The 20,995-nt window shown below is 49.7% G+C and overlaps 1 protein-coding gene across 2 annotated transcripts; it reads right to left on the bottom strand.

Moving 5' to 3' along the window:
• Positions 1–234: 234 nt before the first annotated feature.
• KIF18B (kinesin family member 18B) lies at positions 235–20,995 on the bottom strand. 2 transcript variants are annotated; one of them, XM_025440300.3, is made up of 16 exons: positions 20,852–20,995; positions 10,885–11,211; positions 10,082–10,239; positions 9,631–9,735; positions 9,317–9,427; positions 9,036–9,233; positions 8,720–8,896; positions 7,809–7,883; positions 7,547–7,647; positions 6,900–7,059; positions 6,423–6,550; positions 3,658–3,857; positions 2,906–3,425; positions 1,895–1,984; positions 1,332–1,438; positions 235–1,114 (listed from the first exon to the last, which is right to left on the bottom strand). In XM_025440300.3, the coding sequence occupies exons 2-16, from the start codon at positions 11,201–11,203 to the stop codon at positions 993–995; spliced, it is 2,571 nt and encodes an 856-aa protein (XP_025296085.3). In that variant the 5' UTR covers positions 11,204–11,211; positions 20,852–20,995; the 3' UTR covers positions 235–992. The 2 variants fall into 2 exon arrangements, with proteins under 2 accessions (XP_025296085.3, XP_048969950.1); XM_049113993.1 differs by lacking the exons at positions 10,885–11,211; positions 20,852–20,995 and adding an exon at positions 10,578–10,877.

Raw genomic sequence — 20,995 nt, 5'->3', positions numbered from 1 at the left:
CCCAAGGCTGCAGAAGGATGGAACAGGCATGTAGGTATGATGGCTTCTTCACCTGCTCAGGAGCAGAGGCGGGGTGAGGCCTCGGAGTAAAGAGCAAGTTTCACCCCGAGACCCCCGCCTAAGGTGGCAGGAAGAGGCAGTGGGGGGCATATTCTATTCTCCGAAGTTTTCGAGGTCTGCAAGAGTGGGGAAGTGTTGTTATGCTGTGTAGGTGTCCAGAAAGACACACACACCAAGGATGGAGATGTTTTATTAATCATTATAATAAAAAAATATATCTATATCTACATGTACATATATATGTATATATGCAGACATAAAGGATCAGAGGATATAAACCCGAGTATTAACAGCTCTTCTATCCAGGTGGTAGCATTAAAGCTGAATTACCCTTTCTTCTTTACACTTCTTTTTACACTGAGTGTGCATCCTGTTTACAATAAGGCAAAAGCCATAGAACTGTCTTCATTTGGAAATCAAGACACTACTATCATCTGCATCATCACCAGGATGGTGGCCTGGGGCTGGGCTTCCTGCTCCAGGCTGCAGGGAGGAGACTGAAGGCCCCCCATCCTGCCTCACAAACCAGGGAGAGTTGAGCTGGGAGCCCCCAGCAGGTCCCCATTGCCATCCCATGCCATCCTCATCCCTTTTCCATTGCACAGCAGCCATGACTGCATAGAGCCCTGAGATGGGAGGTGGGGAGCAAAGTCCCCCCCAGAGCCACCTGCTTGCATGGAGAGTGTTATGAACTAGGGGGGTATGATGGCTGCACCTTTAAAATAGCAACATGCTAACACTCAAGATGAATATATACATGCTAAGAAGCTAAGTATAAAGAGAAATTGATAAAGAGGGCAGGTAGCAGAATGAGTGGCTAGCTACAAGTGTTAAGAAAGGAAAAGGGTGTTGGCATTAATTGCTCCGAGCCAAGGAAGGCAGGTCAGGGCTCCTGGCGCAGGCAGTTCCAGGGACCATGAGGGACTGGTGGGTCAAGATGCCTTGCCGATACAGCTCCCAGATGACAAGGCTCCCCCAATCCCCATCGGTTCCTGCTGGCTCCTCTGGTTGCCAGGGCAGCGGGGACTGGAGGGGGTCTCTGCAGGCCAGTTGGCTGGGGCAGGCAGGGAGGAAGACAGTGAGGTTCTGTCCCACTGCTCTGCTTCCCCACCCCTTCCCAGCTCTCTCCCACCTCTCTCAACAGGGTCCCTGCAATACTGGGAAATACCCTAGGCCCTCCTTTCGCCTGAGGCTTGGCCTGCCCTGTCCCCTCCTACTTCGTCTTCATCTGCCACCAAGGCCCAGACTGTCTAGTCCCCAGGACCAATTACCTGGGATTGCAAGGGGCCAGGCTGGCCTCTTCAAGTTGCTGCTGGGGAGGCGGGCGATGCGGCTGCTGCGGCCCCGGGCCACTCTCAGTGATTGGGAGGCTGAGGAGCTGAGGGGAGGGTGGGAAGGAAGGCTGGAAGGTCATGGCCATGCCTTTGGGACATAGCGTAGGGGTGGGGGGCACAGCTGGACACTAAGAGCAGGGGGAGGCCCAGCCCCAAGAGCTTCTGGGGCCAGATCTGAGGGCAGGAGAGGCAGTGGGAGGGAAGTAGAGGTGAGGGGTATCTGTTCCCCAGTTTAGCCAGTCAACACTGAATGTCTCTGTCACAGAGAGGGAGCCTGTAGCCTTTCACTAAAGGAGATACGTTCCCCTCTGATAGAATCCTGTACTGGCAAGGGCCGAGGGAACCTCAATCAGTTGGAGAACCCAATCTTGGCCCTGTTCACAAGACCCCTGCTTCTGGCTCTGAGGGCTTCAGAGACACAGCCAGGGCCCGCAGGTGGCTCGGTGTCCACTGTCCTGGTGGAAGTTCTGTCTCTCCCCCTATACACTCCCCCTCCTCACCTCGTAACTCTCCTCTTCTTGCAGGCTGAGGTTCCAGGGAAGGAAGAGGTTGCTTTGGGGCCTTTCATGGTGAACGGGGGCACAGGTCCACTGTAGGAGGGAGGAAGGTGAAGGGAGGCAGATCAGGAGGGAACCAGAGAAGGGGGCCTCCTCTCTCCAGCCCCCAGCTTGGCGGGTGGGGAGGTTGGACAAGATGACCTCTGAGGTTTCTTCCTACTTAGAGTCGGATTCCTCTCCCTGCCTCACTCGGCTGAGGCTGACAGCTGAGTGACAGGCCTGTTCTGGGAGAATATCCAGATGTCAGGTCTGGCACGTTCAGGGAACTGGAGTTCAAACAATTTGACCCTTCCACCTGCCTGGCTGTGAGCTTGTTACTGAGAGGTAGTTCAGGCTGTAGGAGGGGCAGGGGGTGCGGTGGGCAGCCGGCTACCCCCAGCCTCACAAGCACAAGGTCAATCTGCTGTTTGTTCTTGGCCTTGGACTGTCCTGAGCTGGTCACTGTTCCCCTACCCTGGCATGTGGGTAGAAGGAGAGGTGAGAGCTTCATCTTCCCACTGAAAACTGCTGAATCATGTTTTCTGAGGATCCCCCTCCCAGTTCCAGATGCCGGGCTGGAGGGTAAAATCCAGGGTGGAAATGACAGAAATATGGATTTCTCGGCAGGACATGGAACTAAGACTGGGCCAGAGGGTCAAGTGATGCAGAAGAATAGAAAGACTAGGCCCCTCCTTATTCCTGTTCCCTGCTGACCCTCCCAGAGCAGAGGGGGTCCCGTTAGCCACTTGTCAGCATGCCAGAGATCAGCACAGAGCTGGTGGCTTTGAAGTATGGACACACAAGCCAGGGCCCCTGAGAGGAGCAGCCCTCCTGGGACTGGGGAGCAACACTGGTCAGGCCAAAAGGGAGAGACAGAGCAAACATCTGGCTCCCAAAATCGAGCCAGCTTCCACTATTCTTGGCAGCACCTCTGTCCCTCACTGACCCCTGAGCCCCACCTGGAGGGAGACTCACCTGGGGATGAGGGGCGGATCCAGCATATTCAGCTCCTGGGGGGCATTCTCCCAGCCAGCACATTCACAGAAACCCAGCTTTGAGGGGGCCTCCTCCGAGAGATCAAATGTGGTGTTGAGGTCCCGAGCAGGCAGGGCCAGGGGGGTGGAACAGTTCTGCACAGCAGAGGGGCCCAGAGGCACACGGCTTTTGATGACGGTGGCTGGGCAGATGCGAGGGGAGTGGCAGGAGGAGGAGGCCTTTCCCCCTTTGGGGGTGCTGGGCCCAAGTGAAGGCTGAGCCTCAGGCAGGGAGCCCCTCCTCAGGCAGGGCAGGAAGGACTGGCGCTGACGCTTGGTCCCCAGCTTCGGGGCTGGGGGGCCATCTGGTTCTGAGGGGCTTGGTTTCCTCCTCCTCCTCCTCTCTGTGGGCCGCCGGGCTGGGGTGCAGTCAGACCCTGGGAGGACCCCCAGAGTGTGCATGAGGCCACCTAGTTGCCTTGCCATGGTCCGGGTCACAGGGCCAGAATAGCCTGGAGAATCTGGGCACAGAGAAGGTGGGTGCTGAGGGGAGATCAGGGACTGTCCAGAAGGCAGGCAAATTTGTAGACTTTGTGGAGACAACAGAGACATGCAGGAACCCCTAACTCCACAGGTCTGCTGCAACTCCTGTGTACCACAGCATGACCTGGCACCCGAGGCCCCAGCCACCCCTCAGCACCAGCTGGCCCTCTGAGAGGGCACTGAGAGGGACAGAGCAGGGGTGAGACTCACCTGACTCTGAGCAGGGCTCCAGAGGTACCCCCTTGGCTGGGCCAGGTGTGCCTGAGGCCTTTGCTCCAGGCTTAGCTTTTTCCTCTTGTACCAACTGCTGCAGGGTCTCGAACTCTGTGATCATGTCGGGGGTGAGCAGGTTGGCCGCCTGGAGCAGGGAGTACTGCCGCTGTGCCAGGCACAGCATCTTCAGGGCCAACCTGGAAGAGAACGAAGGGGATCCCAGCCCTACTCACATCCGGCCCTACTGCTCAGGTGCGGTGAGGAGCACATGGGGGCAGGTCCCAGGCCTCCCTCCTGCTTTGCCCCACACTGGCTGGCCGGCCTCACACCAACCCCCTAGCTGTGACTCCTGCTCAGCCACACTCTTGCTGGAGACCGAGGCTGGCAGAGACAGCTGCAAGGAAGGCAGTGGTGGGTGTTTATCCCTAAATATGTCCCCCAACAAAGACGGTGACCTGGAAAATAGGGTAAGGATGCTAAATGGCCTGGGACCAGAAGGCCTGAGTTTCCTCTCAGCTCTGCCACTCACTGGCACTGCGATCTTGAGTAAGTTCATTGACCCAAGGAGCAACATAAGGTAGCAGCAGTGAAGAGCTAGGCTCAGGCCAGCCTGCCGGCTCAAATCCATGCTCTGACACTTCCCACTGTGTGATCTTGGAAGCACTACTTAACCTCAGTCTCCACATCCTTACAATGGGGATGACAAATGCACCCACATCTCAGGGTTATGGGAAAAGGAAATGAATTATTTTACATATAAAGTATATAAAGAGTACCTGCCACATACGAAGCACTGTCAGGTTAACTACTTTCTGTAATATGAAAACATCTACCTTGTTAGGAAAGAGGAGATGGGATGAGATCGGCCAAGTTGGTCTTGGTTCTGAGAAGCCCCCTCAAAAACACATGCAGTTTGCACTCGCTACTTAGTGGTTGGGATCCTGAAAGCGCACATGTGAATCAATGCACACTTTACATGCACAGAGAGGCTATTTAAAGGGAATTATGAGGGTAATGCGATTATTGATGTTGTAAATTTAGATTCTAATAAAGCAAATTTCCTTCCTGTGAGGCACACCTATGATAAAAGAATGAACACAATTATCTCGGTGGGGATTATTCATGGCCAATAATTTATCCTCAGGTAGCACTACCTGCCTGGACATCTCTGAGCCCCCTCTTCTGCCTTCAGTGTGTGCTCAGGGAATCCAAACTCATTTTATAAAGCAGCCTCCAGGCCTTTCTGAAAGAAGGCAGGATATAAATTAAAAAGGACATAGCAGAAACTCATTCTACATCTGCCTGAGCCACACATTATAAGAAGATTAGACCACTGAGAAAAGTGGGTGTCTAGGGAGAAATGCACTGGCCTAGATGTCAGGTGACCCAGGTCTCTCCCTGTCCCCCTGGCCTTGTGGCTCTGGGCAAATGCCTCGGTACCCAATCTGGTGAAGGGGGAGCTGGTCTATACCCGGTGTTTCCAAATTAGGTTTCAAGAAACCCATCAGAGGACATTTAAAATGGAGTTGCTCGGCTTTATCTATCCTACATATTAAACTTCAGCATAAGATTCCATTTGAAGAAAGGACGTTGTAGCTAAAAAAAAAAAATTCTGAAAAACCATTGAACTGGAAAATCTAAGATCCACTCAGTGCCCCAGTGGTCTAGGATTCTAAAGGCTACAGCCAAAGAGAAATGATTTTCCATTATCTGGTTGTTAGGATGTTTCCGAGTATGGAGATGATCTAGCATGTTCTGCAGCCCCTGATACGTAGGGTCTTCTGTCACATTTTATTAGTACCTATTATTAGCTCTAAGAAGTAGGGAAAATGAGAACTATGATCCCCAAATCATAGCCAAGACTGAAGCATCTTGTCAGGGACCTCAAAACCAGAGGCAAAGGAGAAATTAGAACCCTGGTGCCCTTTCTCCTCACAGTGAGGGGGAACCAGGGTGCAGAGACCCTGACTCATCAGTGGGAGCCCTGTGGCCAAGGGGATACCCCGCCAGTGCATCCCTGCCACTCCAGGACCCCGGGGAGTCAGCAGCAGGAGACAGATAATGAGCCGCTGATTATTCAGGCTGCAGCATTTTTGCTGAGTCGGGAACAGACACTCCCCAACAAGAAATAAAATTAAACAGGCCCTTCTGTCCGGAAGCTTTAAATATACTGCCTAGCGTGAAGCGTGCTGGGGAGGCAGGAGTGGGGTTGGCAGCAGCAAAGCTAAGTGGCAGGGGATTTATGTTCTAGGGGCCAAAGGAAAAACGTACTAGCAGCACCTCTCTATTAAGCACAGAAAGAAGGATCCAGAATCCATTTCTCTTTGGCTTTGGGTGGTGGTCTGTATTTACTTCTGAGAAGAAATGGCCATAATCTGTTGATGAAGACACAGGATAAACACCTGGCTCGGGAAGGTTGTCCCTTCCTCAGCCTGCCACCCAACTTCTTCTGGCTGCTTGGTTCCTCCCTGCAGAGGATGGGCAGCTCAGCCCCCAGACTGGAGCCAAATTCTGGATGGAATTTGGTGTTTTGCTTGCCAGTTATGTGGAAGAATAGAGATGACGGTAAGTAGATGGAGTAGGTGATAATCTCTGTTTTCATTGAAAGCAGGTAAGGGACAATGTTGAGGAAAAAAGACTCGACTCTTAACTGGAGCAGAACCAGAGCTTTTGCGGTGTACTTAACACCGGCTGCCACCCCAGGAGGCTGAAACCCATCACCTCCCACCTTGAACCCCAGAGAAGACAAGAAAGATACCTACTGCTTAGAACTGTCCCTGTCCAAGTTCTGTGGTGAGAGGCAGCCCACATCTGGCTTGGGCTGCAGGGTCAGGCCAGGGGACGTTGGCAGTGGGTGCCTGAGGGTCTGCTCTGGTCCCTGGATTAGAACCTAAGGAGGAAGGGAGTCACAGGTAGAAGGCCCTGGATGGCCACCCTCCCCTGCATATGCAGATCTTAAAATCCTTCCCTCCTCCAAGAGTGGGAATGATGGCTCTTGGACCGTTGGGGTCCTAGTTGGGACTTTCTCTTTCCCAGGCCCCTCCTCCTCCCTCTCCCCTTCTGGTAACAAGGCTTGCTCCCCACTCCAGACACAGAGGACTTCCTATCTTGCACAGGATCTGAAAGCCCCCTAAGGACTAAGATGCAAGTCATCCAGGTAGGGAACGTGGAACTGAAGAGACTCTATGGGCTGGGCGGGGGAACACTTCTTCCACCACTCCACCACCTCCAAGTCCTACCTCTTCCACCAGGCCTTTGTCCTTGTCGTTTTGGAGTGGCTCCTGGTCTGGAGGGTTCTCTTCCATAACCCTCCCCACCTGGGTCTCTAGCCCCAGGCTCTCCTCTTGAAGGACTGCAGACCCTGGGTGGAGCTCTGGGGTACAGGGTGGGCTGGGAAGGCTAGGGGGGCAGGGGGAAAAGAGGGAGTGTGAGAGGTGGGAAAGCAGGGAGGGGCGGGGTCTCTGTGCATCAGGTGGTATAGGGCCCAGCTTGGGTAACAAGTAGGCAATAGCAGAGGGTGGGAGGAGCCAGTGATTTTCTGGTCTAAGAAACAATGAGGCCTCCCTCCTTAACTTCACCTTCTTTTAAATAGGATATGCTGCTTATATGGACTGGGCGTGTCATTTACTCATCCAACATGGAGAATTTTTTTAAATTTTTATGTTACTTAGAGTTGCTCTTAGGACTGTCTAGAATACACTGTGTCAAATGAGAGAGAGCACTAGAAGTGACAATTGGTGTCTTGTCACCTAGAGTGTCACTGAGAGTGACAACCAGTGTGCTGGGCACTGGCTGGGAACTCCCATCCTAGGTGGCAGCACAGAGGTTGGAGAAGGGAGACTTTCCCTGCTGAGCTGAAGAGGGCAAGCATGGCAGCAGGACTTACAGTTGCTGGGAAGAGCCCGATTTGGGGGATTTCGGGAGGTCCTGTGGTGGGGCCTGGGCTCTCGCCTCGTATACTTGGAGCTTCTCCCTCAGGGTGGCCACCTGTAATCAAAGCAATGCAGCCCCTCAGAGCCCCCCAACAAGCACAGGAGGTGAAGTGTGGGCACAGAGCCCTGGCTGCGCCCCACTGCTCCTCTCTGACTCTCCAGCCCTCGTGCTGGGCACCTTGCCTCCCGGTCAAGCTCCCTAGGTGGGCTCCTCACCTCAGCCTGCAGTTGCTGGCAGATGGTAGCATACTGGCTGATGTGACAGTCCAGACTGATCACGTTGCTCTTAAGCTGAGATGGGGTCACAGGAGAGAGAGATGTGTGTTCATTCAAGGCAGCTTTTGGCAACCACTTCCAATTGGCAGGCACTGTGTGAGATGCTTCACTCCTGTGCCCTAGACTCACCCCCCTCCCAACTGGAGAAACAGATCAAGGAAGGGCAGTGGCTTGCCTGAGGCCACAGCAAGAGGCAGAAGGATGCTTTTGAACCCAAGACCCCTAACTCCCTGTCCAATACACTCTCACCAGGCCAGGGGCTTCCGAGCAGCATCTCCAGGAGCACCAGGGCTCCCCAGAGGAAGCAGGCACAGTGCTCACCAGCCAGCACTGGGCCACCCCCTCCTGTTTCCCTCTTTTCTTTTTTTTTTTTAAGATTTTATTTCTTTATTAGAGATAGACAGACAGACAGATACACACACACACACACACACACACACACACACACACACAGGCAGAGGGAGAAGCAGGCTCCATGCAGGGAGCCTGAACCCAGGTCTCCAGGATCACGCCCCTGGCCGAAGGTGATGCCAAACCACTAAGCCACCAGGGCTGCCCTCCTGTTTCCCTCTTGAGACGATTCTGCCTCAGTCATCCCAGTGTTGTGATACATTACTCTCTTTTTTAAGTTTGGAAACTATACTGCCTCTCCCTGACCTGGAGTCTTCCCAAGGATGGAGACTATGCCGCTTCTATCACAAAGAATTTCCCTGAAGATGGAGGCGAGGGAACTTCTTCCCTGCCTTAGGGAAATACTTGCTCCAGGTACTGGAGGAAGCTGTGTGGGTCCTGGCCTTCCTCCTCCTGCCCGCCCCCCCCAACCAGGTTGGCCATTTCTGGCTGGCACATACCGCGAGCTTGATCTCCTTGGCGCGGTCGGCATACTTGAGGGTGTTGTAAGTGTCCTCGTAGGCCAGACTGGAGGGGCTGACAGTAGCGATCATCACCGTGTGGCAGTTGCCCCCAATGGAGTCCTTGAGCAGACGGGTCAGCTTGCTGTCCCGGTAGGGCACATGAGACTTGCGGCCCTGGGGAGACAACAAGGCATGGGGCAAGGTAGCTGGGCTGGGACCCGGCAGCCTTTGCCTCAGGGCTGGAGGGAAGGACCCCGGGCTTCAGGCTCTCAGTCGCTGTCCAGTGGAGGACCCTGTGTCTGTGAGGTTTTACCTTCGCGTCGGCCAAGGCATTGAGGACATTGATGAGGGCCAGCAGGGAACGGTTGATGTTGGCACCCTCCCGAAGCCGCTCCCCCTTTGCATGGGTGCTGGATGCCCGCTCCGAACCAGCCAGGTCAATCAGGCTCATCTTGGCCACTCGAAGGGCCTGAGTCAGACCTGGAACCCGGTCCTGCTGCTTCACGAAGATCTAGGGGCAGATGGCAGGGGTGAGGTGGTGCTGCTGGGCATCAGAAGCCCTAGCTTCAGGTTCCGATCTGCCACCCCTCTCACCTGGAAGATGGCATGGGAGCGGGAGGAAGTAGCGTTGGCATCCGTCGGGTGCTGCGTGCGGTTGCAGTTCCCTCGGGTCAGCATCTCCAGCAGCTGCTCAGCTGAGGTTGGCTACAGAGGAGATGACCAGGAAGGGTGTTGTGGTCTTCCCCAACCAGGGCTTTTCCCCCAACAGGAAGAGCTGCTCTTCAGAACCGACATCACCCCCTTGCTACCGCCACCACCCCAGGATCCAGGGCATCCCCAAACTGCCTAGTAAGAGAACCCAGGAGAACCAATGGGGCTGCTCCTGCCACCTGAGCCCAATTCCACACCTGGTGGAAGGAAAGTCCTTGCACCATCACACCCTTGTCGGGGTCCTCACGGATAGCAAGGGGCCCCTTGGGCTCCAGGAGGTCGTGGATCTGCTCATTGTACACCTGAGGAGAAAGGAGGCAAGGGAAAGTCCTGAGAGGGAGGGCCCTTCAGGAAATCTCTCCCCAGAGGCCAGGGGAGGGCTGAGGTGTAGGGCAGGGGAAGCATGACAGGACACCATGCCAGGAGTAGCACCCTGCAGGACAATGGTAAGTGGCAAGGGAAGGACAAGCGGGTTTAGTTCCAATGCAGTCTCTCTCAGAGCCTCATCCTTGCCCTCCGGACTTCCAGTGGGCCCCAGTTGGCCTGCTTCCTACCACCCTCTCCCCACTCTCACTCCCCTTCCCCCAGCTTCAGGGCTTCCAAGAATGAGGGGTGAAGCCACCTAGGCCTGGGAGGGAACAGCCCTACCTCTTGGTAGCTGATGAGCACCTCGAATCGCTTCTCCTCCTGGTGGGCCTCAAGCCGCTTGTACAGTTCCATGGTCGTCAGGTACATGATGCCGGGGTCCCCCTCCCTCCCCAGCATGGTGTGTGTCTTCCCAGCCCCGGTGGCCCCATAGGCAAACACTGTAGAGGACAGAGTGGGGAGAGAGTGGTGGCAGGGCCAGATCCTCCTTCCCTACGGGTCCCCCTGTGCATTTCCCCCCAGCCCGGCCCTCCCCTCGTCCCCAGGCCTGTTCCTTTGCCTTCCTGTGCACAGTTCCACCACTCCTCCCTACTCACACCCTGCCGTGTTCACGCTGCAGCTTTGGAGTTCCTGGGGCCTATGGCCTGGCTCCCCTGTGGATTCCAGGGCAAAGGGATCTCTGCTGAGTTGGAGCTTCTGCCTTCCTCAAGGGAGCGTTCTCCAAGCCAGGCAGCTTCCTCTGCTGAAGGCCTGCGGTTCTTTCCCTCATGTCACTTACCTCAGCTTACAATCACACATTGAGGGGGTGATTTGTGATTAGCGTCTTCTCCCCCCTCTAGAATGCAAGCATCAAGAGGGCAGGAACATGTGTCTGATCTGCTGCTAGAGCCCAGGAGAGTGCTTCATACACAGGAGAATGAAAGGGGAACTCACAGGAAATCAAAGGGCCAGAACCCTCCTCAGTGAGTACCCAGCTGAGGGGAAGGAGGGCACGTGTCACATGATGCATGAAGCCATCAGAAGGAGGCAGGGAGGCAAGGCTGCTACCAACCAAGGCTTTTCCTCTTCAGTGCTCCAGCTCTCACCTGAGCAGTTGTAGCCCTGAAGGAAGCGGTCCAGAATGCTGTGGGTGGTGTGCTGGAACACGTCCTGTTGGGTGGCTGCCTCGCCAAAGACCCGGTCAAAGACAAATGTCAGGTCTTTGGCCTTCTTCTTGGGGCCATCATGGGTGCCGCTCCACTTCAGGCCAAGGAAGCCCCCATCGGGCTCCTCAGGGTCAAACACCAGCACTCGCTCATCTACCACCTGAACCACAGGCCGCCTCTGACTCTCCAGCTCCCGTGGCGTAGGGGGCCGGACCCGCACCACGACCCGCACCTTGCTGTCCTCCACCGCCATCACCATGGCGACACCTGGACAGATACAATGGAAAGGACCAATCTGACCTCAGGCCTGACAAGGTACCCCTTCAGCCTCACTAGCATTTGAGGGCCTTCTCCCACTCTCTCTCCAACAGCTGATCTCCCTTGACACCTCAAGAGAATGAGAATATTGGTGATAGTACCAATTACTAATAAATATCTTTCTCATTCAAAATGCCCCCCCCTGAGCAGCCCGGGTGGCTCAGTGGTTTAGGGCCGCCTTCAGCCCGGGGTGTGATCCTGGGGTCCCAGGATCGAGTCCCACGTTGGGCTCCCTGCATGGAGCCTGCTTCTTCCTCTGCCTGTGTCTCTGCCTCTCTCTCTCGGTGTGTCTTTCATGAATAAATAAATAAAATCTTAAAAAAAAAAAAACAAAAAAAACCAAGATGCCCCCCCTTGTCATATCCAAATGATTTGAGTTTTTCTGGAGGCCCATGACTGGGCTATTATGTTCCACTAATCTTTTTTTTTTTTTTTTAAGATTTTATCCATTTCTGTGACAGAGGGGGAGAGGGAGGGATGGGGGAGGGAGAGAGAGAGAGAGAGAGTGAGTGAGCACACTAGCAGGGGCAGATGGAGAGGGAGGGAGAAGCAGACTTCTCATTGAGCAGGGAGCCCAGCCCGACTTGGGGCTCGATCCCAATACCCTGGGATCAAGACCTGAGCTAAAGGTAGCTGCTCAACCCACTGAGCCACCCAGGTGACCTCCACTAATCTGTCCATTCCCTGTGCCAATGCCACACTATTCTGGTTCCAGTCCTTTACATTATGCTTATTTAGCAAGGTAAAAACCGCCTCTCCCCCCAACCACCACAGTTAGTCTTTTCTGCTCATAATTTTCCCAATTTTCAGGCATTTGTTGTTCTACTTGACTTTGCGAAAATGTTATCAATTCCATTCGCAACCCAGAACTCCACACCCTCCTACTCTATTACAAGCAGAACAGGATTGTTTACATATTTATTTTATATTAAAATTTTCCATGCAGGGCACCTGGGTGCCTCAGTGGGTTAGGTAGCTAACTCTTGATTTCAGCTCAGGTCATGATTTCAGGATTGTGGGATCAAGCCCCACATCGGACTCTGCACTTGGAGGGGAGCCTGCTTGGGATTCTCTCTCCCTCTCCTTCTGCCCCTCCTCCCCTAAAATAAATAAATCTTAAAAAAAAAAAACACTTTTCATGCTAGAATATGGCTATTGCCTTTTGTTTATTCAGATATTTCTTATGTCTCTAAGCTTTTATAGTTTTTCATCTCTTCAAATAGGTTCTGTAATTGCCTTAATATAATTCTCAAGTACTTTAATTGCTCTTATGGGTGGAGCATCTTCCCCCATGTCCATACTGATTGTTAGTATGGAGAAATACAACTGATAATTACACATTTGTCTTCTACCCACCACCCTTAAACTCTGATTAATTCCAATTGTTTTTTTTTTTTTTTAATTTTTATTTATTTATGATAGTCACAGAGAGAGAAAGAGAGAGAGGCAGAGACACAGGCAGAGGGAGAAGCAGGCTCCATGCACCGGGAGCCCGATGTGGGATTCGATCCCGGGTCTCCAGGATCGCGCCCTGGGCCAAAGGCAGGCGCCAAACCGCTGCGCCACCCAGGGATCCCTCCAATTGTTTTTTTATTAAAGCTTGTTGGTTCTTCTGAGTACACAAATATATACCAGAAAATATAAATATAAATATTTACCTTTTCTTTTCCACGGTTATACCAACTATTCTATTTCTTATGTATTGCATTCCCTAGAACTTCCAAAACAGTGTTGAACAATAATGATGATAACAAGCATCCTTGTCTTGCTCTTGATCTTAAAGGAACTGGCATTAGCGCTTCACTATTTAGAAATTTGTTTTGGACAAATAGTTAATTATAATAGGAATTCCTTCCACTTTTATTAACTTAGACCTGTTATTGGGAATGTCTAGAATTATATTTAATGATCTTTCAGCATCTCCTGATATACTTTTTAAAGATTATTTATTCATTCATTCATTCATTCATTCATTCGAATCAGAGACATAGGCAGAGGGAAAAGCAGACTCCCTGCAGGGAGTCAGATGCAGGACTCCATCCCAGGACCCCTGGATCATGACCTGAGCCAAAAGCAGATACTCAACCACTGAGCAACCCAGGTGCCCTTGCTGATAAGTTTATGTAGATTTTCTTTCTCCTTTATTTTGTTGATGTGGTAAATTTGATATTATTCTTGGTATTGAGCCAACCAAGCATTCTTGGGAAAAAATCCTACCCTGGCCATACTGAAGTTTTCCATTTTTTTTTTAAATTTTTTTATTTATGATAGTCACAGAGAGAGAAAGAGAGAGAGGCAGAGACATAGGCAGAGGGAGAAGCAGGCTCCATGCACCGGAAGCCCGACGTGGGATTCGATCCCGGGTCTCCAGGATCGCACCCTGGGCCAAAGGCAGGCACCAAACCGCTGTGCCACCCAGGGATCCCAGTTTTCCATTTTTAAATGGCTAAATGTGTCAACCTTCTCCTTTATGGCTTTTATGTCATATTTAATTCTCTTATATTTGTCTGATACTTTTTCTTCCTTCCATTTAGGTCTTTAACCAGATGGAATTCTTTTTTTTTTTTTTTTATGAATGAGGTTTCTAAATATCTTTTTTTTCCCCAGATGATTAGTGATTATATCATTTATTAAAGTGCACTCTTTCTCTACCAGTTTGAAATGGCACATTTAACAGAACTAAATTCTCATATGAACATGAATTTATGTCTGGGCTCTCCATTTTTTTCTACTAATATGTTCTTTTTGCAGTAACTTGCTGTGATTCTCTTACACATCACCTTGTTCTTTTTCTTGACTGTTCTTGGGCGTCTTGTCTTGCATGTGATTTTGGAATCAGCTTGCAGAATTCTTTGAAAAAAACCTTCTTAAGATTTTAATTGGGATTATTTCAAATTTATAAATTAATATGAAGACAACTGACATCTTTACAATATCACATCTTCCTTTTTTTTTTTTTATATCACATCTTCCTATCTAGGAACATCATATCTCTTTTCATTATTCACTTTATAATCCTCAGTAAAATTTCATGAGCTTTTTTTTTTCTTTTTTTTAAAGATTTTATTTATTTATTCATGATAGTCACACAGAGAGAGAGAGTCAGAGACACAGGCAGAGGGAGAAGCAGGCTCCATGCAGGGAGCCCAACGTGGGATTCAATCCCGTGTCTCCAGGACCGCACCCTGGGCCAAAGGCAGGCGCCAAACTGCTGTGCCACCCAGGGATCCCTCATGAGCTTTTCTCACATAAGTTTTGTCCATTTCTTGGTAAGTTTATTACTGGTTATTGTATAGTCCTTATTATATTGTGAATAGGCACTATTTATTTATTTATTTATTTATTTATTTTAAATATTTATTTATTTATTTATTTATGATAGACAGAGAGAGAAAAGAGAGAGAGAGAGGCAGAGACACAGGAGGAGGGAGAAGCAGGCTCCATGCTGGGAGCCTGACGTGAGTGGGACTCGATCCCGGGACTCCAGGATCGCGCCCTGGGCCAAAGGCAGGCACTAAACCGCTGAGCCACCCAGGGATTCCCGAATAGGCACTTTTTAAAATTACATTTTCAGGGGCATCTGGCTGGCTCAGTTGGTAGAACAACTCTTGATCTTAGGGTTGTGGGTTTGAGCCCTGTGCTGGGTGTACAGATTACTTGAAAGTAAAATCTTTAATGGGGCGCCTGGGTGGCTCAGTTGGTTGAGTGTCTGACTCTTGATTTCGGCTCAGGTCATGATCTCAAGGTTATGAGATTGAGCCTTGCATCAGGCTCATCACTCAGCAGGGAGGCTGCTTGGGATTCTCCTCTCCCTCTCCTTCTGCCCATCCCCCTACTCCTGCAATCTTTCTCTTTCTAAATCTTTAAAAAATAAAATATTTAAAATATAAATGAAATCGCATTTATTTATTTATTTATTTATTTATTTATTGCCAGGATATAGGAAAGCAACTGCTTTTTGGATGCAGATCTTGTATCTGGCCACATTACTGATCTCTCTAATAGATTGTCATTGATTCTTTTAGGTTTTTCAATTAAATGATGATATAGTTTGCAAATAATGACAGTTACTTTCTATTTTAGCTCTCCTATATTTAGTTTCCTACCCTCCACTGCCCATTAGGAATGGGCATTAAATTTTATCAAATGCTTTTTTGGCATGGGCCGAGATGATAACAGTGCTTCTCCTTTAATCTGTTTTTTGGAGTTTTAGGGGATTTTTTGTATGTTCTATGCCCAATGTGGGGCTCAAACTCTCAACCCTGAGATCAAGAGTCCCATGCTTCACCAACTGAGCCAGCCAGGCACCCCATCCTTTATAGTCTGTTAATACAGGGAGTAATGTAGACAGATTTCCTAATGTTGACCTGGTAATGATTCCAAATCTTATTTATCTATTCCATCTTGTATTCTGCTCACACCTCTCTCCCTATTCTTTTTGTTTCTCCTTCAAGCCAGCCTACCAAGGGTAGAGTTGGAATTTCTGAAATGCAGGAGTCATGCCTATCCTGGAAAAGTTCAGCCCAACTCTAGGGATATATTAACAAGGCTAAGCAACTGGGGCTGTTTCCGGGGGACATGAATAGATGAACGTTTTCCCAGGAAAGATTGATCCCACTGATTAGACGCAGGTCATTCAGCAAAGAAAAGTGAGATTTCTCCCTAATACTCTGGTAAATAACTCATCTTTTCCTTTGGGAATGAAGCAGAACTGAGCTGATTTGAAAGTCTTGTCCCCCACCTGCATGCTTCTTAATTCCTTCCCCACACAGAATGAGGGAAAGATATCAACCAATAATCATCTTGTTACACTACTTAGTTCTTTTCCTGTCCCAGCCATCAGACTGCCATAATAAACATAACGGCTAAGTGCTCACTATGGCAGGGCTGTTTTAAGCACCTTATGTGTACCATCTCCTTTTCAGCTCCATGGTAATCCCACAGGACAGATTCTATTATTAGACTCATTTTTCAATGAGAAAATTGAGACAGAGAGGCTTAAGCAACTTGCCAAAGGTCCCAAGGCTAGTAAGTGATGGAGCTCAGTTCCAACGCAGGCGGTCGGGCTGCAGAGCCTGCTATACTACCTTATAATGATATTATATATGAGCAAGCAAAAAAAAAAAATATATATGATGCTCTCATGATCACATTGTTGTAATATTCCCACGTTTGTATAAGTATAATCCCTTGTATGTAACTAGCATTATGTATTCTGCAAACAATTTCAGATATATGGACTGTACCTAATTTTCAACACCCAGAGAGAGTTCCTGTTTCCCATCATTGCATTCTTGCCCCCAGGGAGTCCCACTCTTGCACCCAGGGAAGCAAGGGCAGAGGGTTACTGGCCCCACCATCTAGGTCTACGCTGGCTGCCTTAATGGCAGTCCCAGCTCCCCATGGGGAGGGTTTGAGCTGAGGAGGAGCCATAGAGCAGCCTAACATTCTAAGCAGGAAATTAAAAAGGGCACTGGCAACGAGTGCACATAACCTTTCCAGTCCTCTCCTCTCCGCCTCCTGAGGGCCAGTGAGGCAGACTGTTTGCCTAATGAGATGTTTTCCTTCTTCCTGAGACTGTGCTGGGGGCACAGGGTGGGGGATAGGGTGACACTTGGCAAGGCTGCAGGTGGGAGGCCTGGGTCCTGGTGTCTGTTCTGCATCTGACTGGGGTTGGGGAGAGCTCTTTCCAGCAGCCACACCACGTCAATGTCGCATTGGCTTCCCCCTTTTGAGAGCCAGAGAGAACAGCTACCGATCTGCTCCCACCCCAGGGGGATGGGGAGATTAATGAGAGAACGTTTGTCAAGTTTGCTTTGATCCTCGGTTGGAAAGAGCATTTCAGCCCAAAGTACAAGGGAGATGATTCTTTAATAAGATCTTCAGGGTTCTGAGCCAGCCACAGTCACGTCCTGTTTCTAACCCAGGGCAGCTCATTAAAACCCAGAGGCTAGTTCGCCGCCGAGCTGGGGCTGGGAAGCCAAGATTCGGTTGTTTTGGGGGTAGGCTTTTCGGCTCACTTTCTTAGGGACAAGCTGAACAAGCCCCAACTCCTTAGAAGTTCCTGGAGAATTTCTGAGGACTTGAGGGGATCTGCCTGCAGACATTGGGAGCTGGGAAGGTGGAGAAGGTGCCTAGCCAATCGACGTTCTATTTTCATAGGGGTCGCTATAGCCCTCTTTGTCACTCCCTTACATCTCTCACACATGTGTGTTTCTTGTTCTCAGACTTCGAGAGGGCAGGACCCTCTTCTGATGTAGTCTGTGTACCCCAGATACCTAGGCACCAGATCCAACATGTAGTACGTGCTGTATGGTATTTGTCCTATGAATGAATAAGAGCCAGAGAAGAGCAGGGTCTGAATCCAAATGTTTAAAAGTTATTACTATCATAGCTAACATTTAGTGAGCACATAACTGTGCATCAGGCACTCTAACTGCTTTACAAATGGTGTCATTTAACTTCTACAACAATCTAATTCTCTAGTTATTTGATACAATTGTTACAATCCTACTCTACAAGGGAAACTGAGGCTCAGGCAGAAACTTGTCACACAGATAGTAAGTAGCAAAGCCAGAACTTATTCTGTCACCAGAGGCATCACTCTTCATCCTAGACTATCCTGCCCTCTAGCTGGGCTTTTGCAATTCCTACCTCCCCGTACTTTAGTATCCAGAGGGCAACTTCCAAAGACCACTGCTTCTTTCTAAGGGTGTGGTTTAGAGGAAGGAGCTGTATCCTTTTGCTTTTTATTTTCTTTTCCTTTTGCTTTTTAAATAGACCTTCATAAAGCTATAACTGATGATTCTTTTGTTTCTTTCTTTCTAATTTTATTTGTATTTCTTTCTCTTGTCTCACAGTTCTGGCTAGGACCTCCGGTACCGATCTTTTTTTTTTTTTTTTTATTTTTATTTATGATAGTCACACAGAGAGAGAGAGAGAGAGTCAGAGACACAGGCAGAGGGAGAAGCAGGCTCCATGCACCGGGAGCCCGACGTGGGATTCGATCCCGGGTCTCCAGGATCGCGCCCTGGGCCAAAGGCAGGCGCTAAACCGCTGCGCCACCCAGGGATCTTGAATGTCAGTAACAATAGTGAACAGTCTTATTTTTTTTCTAATTGTATAAAAGGTGCTCCTATTACTTTACTTTTTGTTGGTTTAAGGAAATTTACTTCTATTTCTAGTTTACTAAAAAAAATTTTTTTAAGATTTTATGTATTTATTCATGAGAGATACAGAGAGAGAGAGAGAGGCAGAGACACAGGCAGAGGGAGAAGCAGGCTCCATGGAGGGAGCCTGACATGGGACTGGATCCCAGGTCTCCAGGATCACACCCCAGGCTGCAGGGAGCACTAAACCGCTGCGCCACCAGGGCTGCCCTAAAATTTTTAAAAAAGATTTTATTGATTTGAGAGAAAGAGCACAAGCAGGGGAAGAAGTGGCAGAGGGAGAGGGAGAAACGGGCTCCTTACTGAGCAGAGAGATCGACACGGGGCTCAATCCCAAAACCCTGGGATCGTGACCTGAGCTGAAGGCAGATGCTTAACCAACTGAGCCACCCAGGCACGCCATAACGATTTATTTATTTTGAGAGAGAGAAAGAGAGAAAAAGAGAAAGAGAGAGAGAGAGAGAGCGCTCACAGGAGGAGGGGCAGGCAGAGAAAATCTCAAGGAGACTCCACACAGAGCCCGAGATGGGGCTTGATCTCACCACCCTGAGATCATGACCTGAGCAGAAATTAAGAGCCAGTCAACTGACTGAGCCACCCAGGTGCCCCTAGTTTACCAAAATTTTAAAAATTCATGGATGGGTACTGACTTTTTATCGAATTATATTTCTGCTCCTAATGGGATATGTTTTCTCCTTTAATCTGTAAATGTGTAAATTGTATTTACAGTTAACATTATTGTTAAACCATCTTCATATTCCTGGGATAAATCCCACTTGGTCATGATATGATATATATACATTATACATATATATGTATATGTATAATGTATGAATATATTGCTGGTTTCTGATTGTTAGTATTTTATTTGAGATTTTTACAACTACATTTTTAAAGGAAGATGGCTGGTAACTTTCTTTGATTATTGGTATCACGAAATAGACTGGAAAGGTTCTCTCTTTTTTAGGGAGAGTTTATATAAGATTAGAATAAGTTCTTTTTAAAAAAAATGTATTTATTTATTCAGAGAGACACAGAGAGAGGCAGAGAGAGGGAGAAGTAGGCTGCATGCAGAGAGCCCGATGCAAGACTCCATCCCAGGACCCCAGGATCACACCCTGGGCCAAAGGCAGATGCTTAACCACAGAGTCACCCAGGCATCCCAAAATTAGAATAATTTCTTTTAATTGCTCATAAATTGCTGGTTGCACTTCATGATGCTTTTTAGTTTTGTTTTGTTTGATGGGGAGAGTTTAAATGAATTCAATTCCTCAATGGTCCTAGATGTGTTCATAATTTCCATAACTTCTTGAGTCCATTTTGCAAAGTTTTTTTTTTTACTAGAAAATTGTCCAAAAGCATTGTGAAAAAGGGTGTTCCACTGAAGTCTCTCTTTCTCTTTAATCTCCAAGTAACTGAAGTTATGCCCCTATTTTCATTCCTAAGATCATTCTTCTATGTTTCTTTTCCTTATATCTCAATATTGCCACAGGTTTGGCTTTTTTTTTTTTTTTTTTTTTTACTAGTCTTTTCCCAGATACAGCTTTTGGTTAAATTAATCCCAATACGCAGTAAAATTCTATTTCATTAATTTCTGCGAACTCCTTTAAAAAATTTCTTGGGCAGCCCCGGTGGCCCAGCGGTTTAGCGCCGCCTTCAGCGCAGGGTGTGATCCTGGGGACCCGAAATCGAGTCCCGCGCGTCGGGCTCCCTGCGTGGAGTCTGCTTCTCCCTCTGCCTGTGTCTCTGCCTCTCTCTCTCTCTCTCTCTCTGTGTCTGTCATGAATGAATGAATAAATAAATAAATCTTTTAAAAAATTAAAAAAAAATTTCCTACGCATATATTGTTGTTCTGTTCTAACTTAAAGGGTCAAAAGTGCCAAAGCTAAGAGGAGAGGCATCCTAGGCGCAGTAGCAGAAGGCATGGTTTTCTGTCATACAGATAATCTTTTCATTGCTTCCTTTATTCAATCAGGTTTACTGAGTGCCCCAGTAGCTAATTCACTGCGCTGGCGCCGCTCTGCAATCAGTTCTTCCGTATGGACGTGCGGAGAGGGTCTTTAGCCACTACACACAGATGTGCAGGGGTCTCAGGTCTCCAGTTCTGGGGAGCAGGAGGACCTTTCACCCAGCGGACATGCAGAGGCCCGGGCCCCCTGCGGCTGCGTGGACCCAGTCCGGGTCCTGTACAAACTAGCAGAGGGATCGCGATCTGCATGCAGCTATGGAAGGAAGACCCGACCCCCCGCACCGCCCCCACCCCCCCGCCCCCGGTCCTGTTCCCAGGGACCCACCCAGGACCTGCTCCGTCTCCACGCTGCACCTCTGGGTCTGGCACAAAAGCCGCTTCCGCCCGGGGCGGCGGGCCCCACCTGCGCGCTGGGGCTGCGGGGCCGACTCCGCCGCGAGCCAGAACTTACCCTGCGCCGGCTCCCCGCCGCTGCCGTCGCCGCTCGCAGCCGGGCCCCTCCGCCACAGTCCCGAGCCCCAGACCCCCGAGAGCGCGCCCCTCGCCCTCCGCCCCACCCGCGCCAAGCTTCGCTCCGCGCGGCGCGTTCAAATTA

The sequence above is a fragment of the Canis lupus genome, chromosome 9 (assembly GCF_003254725.2).
Source record: "Canis lupus dingo isolate Sandy chromosome 9, ASM325472v2, whole genome shotgun sequence".
In the NCBI taxonomy this organism is placed as follows: Eukaryota; Metazoa; Chordata; class Mammalia; order Carnivora; family Canidae; genus Canis; species Canis lupus.
The sequence above is the reverse complement of the archived record's forward strand: the minus strand, read 5'-3'. Positions and strand labels throughout refer to the sequence as shown.

What these genes read in the sequence shown, in the direction of transcription:
- KIF18B (XM_025440300.3), bottom strand. Translation starts at nt 11,203, where the DNA reads ATGGTGATGGCGGTGGAGGACAGCAAGGTGCGGGTCGTGGTGCGGGTC. An exon ending in ATGCCTTGGCCGACGCGAAG is followed by an intron (nt 8,897 to 9,035) that starts GTAAAACCTCAC and finishes TTGTCTCCCCAG; the next exon opens with GGCCGCAAGTCTCATGTGCC. An exon ending in CCAAGGAGATCAAGCTCGCG is followed by an intron (nt 7,884 to 8,719) that starts GTATGTGCCAGC and finishes ACCCCATCTCAG; the next exon opens with CTTAAGAGCAACGTGATCAG.